General features: G+C 25.9%; 1 protein-coding gene across 1 annotated transcript; it reads right to left on the bottom strand.

The window, feature by feature from the left end:
* Positions 1 to 1,264: 1,264 nt before the first annotated feature.
* LOC112597469 lies at positions 1,265 to 5,313 on the bottom strand. The gene is made up of 2 exons (XM_025343531.1): positions 5,197 to 5,313; positions 1,265 to 2,073 (listed from the first exon to the last, which is right to left on the bottom strand). Exons 1-2 carry the CDS (start codon positions 5,215 to 5,217, stop codon positions 1,594 to 1,596), a joined length of 501 nt encoding a protein of 166 aa, XP_025199316.1. The 5' UTR covers positions 5,218 to 5,313; the 3' UTR covers positions 1,265 to 1,593.
* Between the last annotated feature and the right edge of the window lie 1,535 nt (positions 5,314 to 6,848).

Genomic DNA, 6,848 nt, shown 5'->3' with positions numbered 1-6,848 from the left:
GAAATCAAATTATTATACTACTATATTATATTATTGAAAATTTTTACATAGATTATTTTTAATTCAAATTACATATCAATCTAAATTTTTTATTTGACGTGATTGAATTGAAAATAAAAAATATGCGAACTGAAATAAAATAATAGTAGGTATTTAAAAATTTGTATTTAATTTTAAATACAGATGTCTTAAGAAATTAGTAAGTACATACTTTAAAATATTTGAATACTTTAACTTAAGTTTTTTCTAACATATATTATTTTCATGAAATACTAAGTACCTACCAATATGTATTTTGGTTCTTATATTATATGATTAATAGTTGTTTAACGTAACGTCATGTGTATATTGGTACAAATGAGTTTTAACTTTTTACAAAATATTAACTATATTAATATTTGGTTCTTATTACCAACTTCAAACAAATAATAGATATATGAAATATATTAACTAACAATTACTGTGATTCGGTTTTTTAATTTGTTTTTTTATAGTTTATTTTTGTTAAAAAATTTGTATATACATTTTAGTTATCAATAGTTTAGCAATTATATCAATATCGTTTAATGTATTTTTATTACAATTAAAAACGTTAGGTAACATAAATTCTTAAACACCTTAATTTAATTAATTATGTTATATATAACATGTATATTATGCGATTGAAGTCAATGAATTAAAATTTTTTTTATGTGTTTTCCGTTTATTACATTTTGCACAAAACATCATTGGTATATTATATTTAATATTTTCTATACTTGTTTAATAATAAAACAATTATAAATATTTGTTGCATAAACTTTATTGAAGAAGTTTGACAATTAATTAACTCAATTTAGCTCTAGTATTTAAATCGTAATGGTCGAAGTAAAATCAATAACCTTGAACTTTGAATGAAAAAGGTACATGGTTTATTTTTATTTCATAGTTTCATTAAAATATATCAAAAGTTATATCGATTAGGATAATTAATGCCTAATGGTATACAATATTATTACCTATGTACTAAGTATTTAGTATATATTATATAATACCGTAATGATTCGCAAGGTTAAGGATCAAATCTGCATTGGTCTACAAACTACGTAATAGATTTAGTTCGTAATTCGCAACAGCCGTTTATTAAATTACATCATACATTGTTTTAATAATAATAGTAATGATATTAATAATAATAATAATAATAATAATAATAAAATGTAATATTAATATTATAGTTATAATAATAAAATAGTGCGTTTAGTAATAATATTTTAATGTTTATATACGTAAACTTATCGATATATATATATTAATTATTTTTGTGTAAAAAATTATACTGACACATATACTTAAACATTGTGAGTTGCTTAAACGACATGTTTACACGGTACAAAACATTCGTCAATAGTTATAATTGTCAAAAAATAATTATAAAAAAAAAAAAAAAAAAATTAAAAAAAAAATACCTTATAGAATACAGTGGAACATTTTTTGTTCGTATAAAAATGTAAAAGTATACGATATGACGATTACAAATCTGAATATTTTCAAGCAAAGTTCGTCGGATACAAAACAATCATTACAGTAATCGATCAGACAGTCCGTTTAAAATTATTGCATACGGACGTCAATGGAAGGATCCTCTGGGTAGCTAGTGTTTTCGGTTATTGACGATGTCGTGTCTACGCTGGCAGATTCGTTGCTGTTAACGTTTTCGGGAATTACCGCCGCGGTGTCGTCTAGTATCGTGATGTCATCGCCGCCGTATCCTTCTTCCGTTTCTCCTTGGGGTACGTTCACCGTCGAGGTCACCGGAATGTAACCCGAATAATCGGTTTCCGCGGTGGTCGTCGGTGTCTCGGTGGTAGTGGTGGGTTTCACCAACCCCAGTTTGTTCTTCACCCAATGAATGACGCCCCCGCCGTGAGTACAGTTGTCGTGAGATTTGACGATTTTCGCTTGAACTTTCTTCAGCCAACCGTGGATACCGGGTTTCACCGTCGATCCGGTCGTTTCTTCGGCCGCGGTTTCTGCGGTCGGATGTCCGATAGCCGAAACGGCCAGCAAAGTGACGGCCAATAAGGCTAATACCTGTAAAAGCGGGAAATTCGTTAATATACACAATATGCATGGCACGTCGTAAATCATTTGGCGCAGTGGTCCGTGTAAAAATCGTCTAAAAAGGTGGAGGGTTGAAAATTATTTTCTCGTTACACTCTACGCACCAGATTTAATTAATTCCTTAAATTTATATATATTTTTTTTTTAATCTTATTTAATATGCTAATTCGGTTATGTTATTACTATAGATATAATCGACAATAATTAAAAATACATCATGGACCAACTTTTAAGCTTGCGTGAACGTGTGTGTGTGTGTGTATGGCGTGGGGGGAGGGTAGTGTATATCCTTCATATTCGCAACTGATTAGGTGTATAACGCACACTATGTACATACATGACGTATTTAGACATATATGTTTATATATGATATTAATGAAAATTATTGAAGGTTGAAGCGATACCATGGATAATATTATTTTTAATATCGTACAGTGCGAGTTTTTTTGTAAAAACCCAATTATTACGATTATAATATGATGGTCAGTAAAATTACTAATCGTTAGGACTATATCAAGGTTCTACTGAATATTTAAGAGTTTTTTAAAACTGAATTTTAAATATAATATAAATAATATTTTTATGCACAATGTATTCGGTATTTTTTAATGTAAATTCCAAGGTCAGATCTATTTGATTTTAATATGTGTGGGAATTCATATTTATAAGATTCGTAAAACAAATAACGTCATTCAAACCGGCATTACGTTTTAATTTTAAACAATCAAAGTAATTGTACGTCTTAATGGTATGTATAAACTATAAAGATAATGTAACTGTGATATCTTTATGATAATCTAATTAATCAGAATTTTTGCTTATGAATTTATAGTGTTTAGTCAATTAAAAATAAAAACTAGCAAAGCAATTTGTGAAAGTCTGCCTATCGTTCATTTTGTTCGGTTATAATTTGTAAGTTCACTGAAGTGAAGCCCTACATTAATTGCTTATTTTAATTTCTCTAGGGTGTAAAATAATCACACGAGTATAATGGAACTTTTGCTACGACTTTTTCTTAGTTTTGATTCCGATGGTTGTTGATATTGTAAATAACTCGTTTAAACAATAACTAATACAATTATTATTATAATAAAAATTGTTCATAATTAATAATAATATATTGTATTGATAAAAAATAAATTATTTGTTGTTATTTGTTCTATAAATTTAATTTACATCAATATATTATAATTTATAAGCGTTTAAAATCGAATCGGCTTTCAAATATAAGTAGATAAAAATAGGTATTTAAAAAAATGCATTTCCATTTATTGTAATTAGTGATTACATTTGTTATTGAATATTATTGCTTTTTTATGTAGTCAAAGTTTATTAATAATTCATACTTTGTGATCTCTGTTATCTTATCATCGTGATTTTAAAATAATAAATATTTTTTTAAATGCTAGAAGAAATATTATAATCGAGTGAAGTTTGCGCATATTATTGCAAAATTAATAATTATGATTATAAATTTATTTCCACGTGCAATTTCTTGGTTAATAATGAATAAAGATCATACAAATTATTTTGTTTAAATATTTGAATCATTTTGTTGTTGTAAGAAACCAATATTAAACCGGTTAAACCTTACCCATTTTTATAATGAAACTGATTTAACTTTGTTTAAGAGTGTTTAAAATATAATTATTATACTCATGATGTATTAATACATAGACTGTTATTATAAGTATGATATTTTGATATTATTTTATTAAATTTATTAATTAATTTTAACAATTGAAGATATAGTGTGATATTAATTAAATTAAATGTACTCTTATAAGTCACCGTAAATATAGGGAAGATATAATTAAAATAATAAATCAAAAGGAATAATATAAAATATATTCATATTTTAGGTATTTTTTTGGTTTGTAAATTTGCATACAATTTATTCAACAAGCTGTATCCAATATTTATTATAAACAGAATTCGAAAGGAAATTACAAGAAAATATATTCATTTTATAATTTATTTTATTAAAACTAAATTTATTTACCACTTGTTACAGAGTTATATTCTATAACAAGTCGTTCTAATATATTTAAAGTATTTTATCTTATAGTATGTGGTATACGGTTCATGTACTAAGTTTCCCTTTTGAAGTTTTATACAAAAGCTAGAGAAAGTCTCATATAATATAAGACGTGATCGTATTTAACTTATCTTTTGATATTCCTATATTTATTTATTGCTCTACATTAGTAAAAATATTTATATATTATATAATATAAATGAGTGTTTATAATAATTATAATAAAATTCTTATTTAATAGTTACAAATATTCAAAGAACGGAAAGTGTTTCTGTTTTACATTTTCATTTTTAATTATTCATTTGGTGATAATATTTTTAAATTAATTAGCAAAATTATACAGTATATATATTTCAACGTAACTTATTTGAATCATGAACAAATTAATTATTGAAAATTTTATTTATTTCAATTTCACTATCAATAAAATAAGTATTTAAACGATTATTTCAGTTGTTTAAGTAATAATTTATGACTTTATTTATTTGGTGTAAATAATTAAGTTAATATAAAGTTATTTTCTCAATTTTATTTTTCTTAATAGAGATATTTGCTTATTATCTTACTAGGTATTTAAAAAGCTTGAATTTTAGTTCAATATTCAGTAATTTATGCTTTCTACCGCATGATAAACATTTTTTTTTTTTTTTGAAATATTAAATTTAAAAATTGGTTTTATCAATTTTAATTATTGGGTATGTTCATATTATACAATTAAAAATTTTTAATATCATTCATTTTTGTAACTCTGTCAGTTAATAGCATAATACATTTTTGGATTATAAAAATGTTCTAAAATATATTTTATTTTTTAAATTAAATAGTACTAAAATAGACGATTACACTTTATCGAATTAATATAACATTTTTGATTGTAAACAATAATATAATAATATACGAATACCGTGTAATACTGTAACATGGATAATGAAAATTATAGAATATCATTTTTTCAAAACCATATTACTTGAATTAGTTTAATAAACATTTTAAATTAATTTCTTAAAAGTATTTTACTAAACTACAAAAAAACATAAATTAAATTGTACACTTACGGCAAATTTGTTGAACATCATATTATTATTGTTGTGTGAGAAATTAAAGACTACTGAACTGCTGGTCTTAATAATTAACTGTATGGCTGTTTGCGAACTGTTATTAACCAGCAAAGAACGTAGTCTTTTTTATAATTACCAACTACCGCATGCTCTGCCCTCTCGTCCTACACTTTGGGCCAATCCCATCCACCACTCTATCAATATTATGCGTATCACCGTTTACTGTTACGCATACAAATTTCCCACACGCAATTACACACACACTCACACACACATACCACACACATACACATACATAGATGCACAAAAATAACGAATTATTTTACGATTTAATAACGAAATAGTTTAATCATAGGTTTATTAACACAAAATGTTAGATTACAATAAAATGTTTTTTTATGCACGTGTATATTTTGTAAAAATTGCGGCTGGAGGAGGGCTACGGGGCTTAAGCTTACGATTTTTTTTCATAGTTTTAAAGGTTTGTTAAGGAAATTTGTTGTGCAGAATAAAAAATGTATTGTTAAATTATATTCGACTACTTTTCTTTACCAAAAACCGTTCAAACACGATGACATAGAGATATCAATCACATAATTAATTAACACAGTGAGGAAATATTAAGTACATTTGCGACTGCCCAAAATATCCACAACACTTACCTGTTGGCTCACATTATATTTTCATCGGTTTTTAATAGTATCCTTTTCTTCCACTAAACCCGGAATGTTGACCATGTGTCGTCAACGTATGACCGTATCCATTTGAGGCCGTATAAAGTGGACTGGAAATATGTGGTCTCGACACATTAGAATGGAATCGCTTGGAACCCTTTAAACAAGCATTTCAAAATTTTATGTCGGTCGTCATTAATCCGGAATTTCGTGTACCATTGCTGCATATAGGTAGGTATTAATAATCATAGATAAATAATATTATTCTACTACAACGTAGGTCGTTTAATAACATTTTATACATCATACATTATTGTTTTATTATAGGTACCTATAGGTACAAAGTACTTGCCGATCGAATGTATTTTCAAGTCTCATTTATTTTCATTTAATTTTTCTTATACTAATAGGTACCTGACGATAGAAAAAAAGTATTGGTTTTATCGTTTTTATTGCCGTAAAAGTGTAGGTAGTGTTTACTACAGTATATAGACCAGTTTTATTAATTAACGTATAGTTAATAAAAAATACATTTTATAAAGAATGATGGATGTGAATTATAGCAGTAATTTCGTTTCGAGTGGTAATCGGGATGAATTAGGCTTGTAGCAGATACAGATATATTTTCGTTTGTTGTGTCGATGACTGTGATAGTCGGTAAAAATTTTAAATATTGCGTTTCAGAAAAAAATCATTGTAAAAATCCAATGATACGTAGTAAACATTAATGAGTAGGTATATAACGTTAAACTTTGACCTGATATAAACGATAAGAATTCAAAAAGATAAGCCTTCATTTAACAATTCATATGCCATTACTGAATTGTTTATTTTGTTTTTAAATTATTTAAACACTATTAGTTTTTGTTGTTGTATTATACGTCTTCAATTACTAAAATAAATATCAAAATCAAGTTAGTCTGGTCTTAGAGCTATATACAGTCGATAATATAATCGCGAGACATTAAAAATGCA

This window comes from Melanaphis sacchari, unplaced genomic scaffold (assembly GCF_002803265.2).
Source record: "Melanaphis sacchari strain LSU unplaced genomic scaffold, SCAv2.0 Contig41_pilon_pilon, whole genome shotgun sequence".
NCBI lineage: Eukaryota > Metazoa > Arthropoda > Insecta > Hemiptera > Aphididae > Melanaphis > Melanaphis sacchari.
This window is presented reverse-complemented; position numbering and strand designations above follow the sequence as displayed.

Excerpts from the sequence above, each read along its gene's own strand:
- LOC112597469 (XM_025343531.1), bottom strand. The coding sequence starts at position 5,217 with ATGATGTTCAACAAATTTGCC. Across the intron at positions 2,074-5,196 it reads TGATGTTCAACAAATTTGCC|GTATTAGCCTTATTGGCCGT; the intron begins GTAAGTGTACAA and ends CCGCTTTTACAG.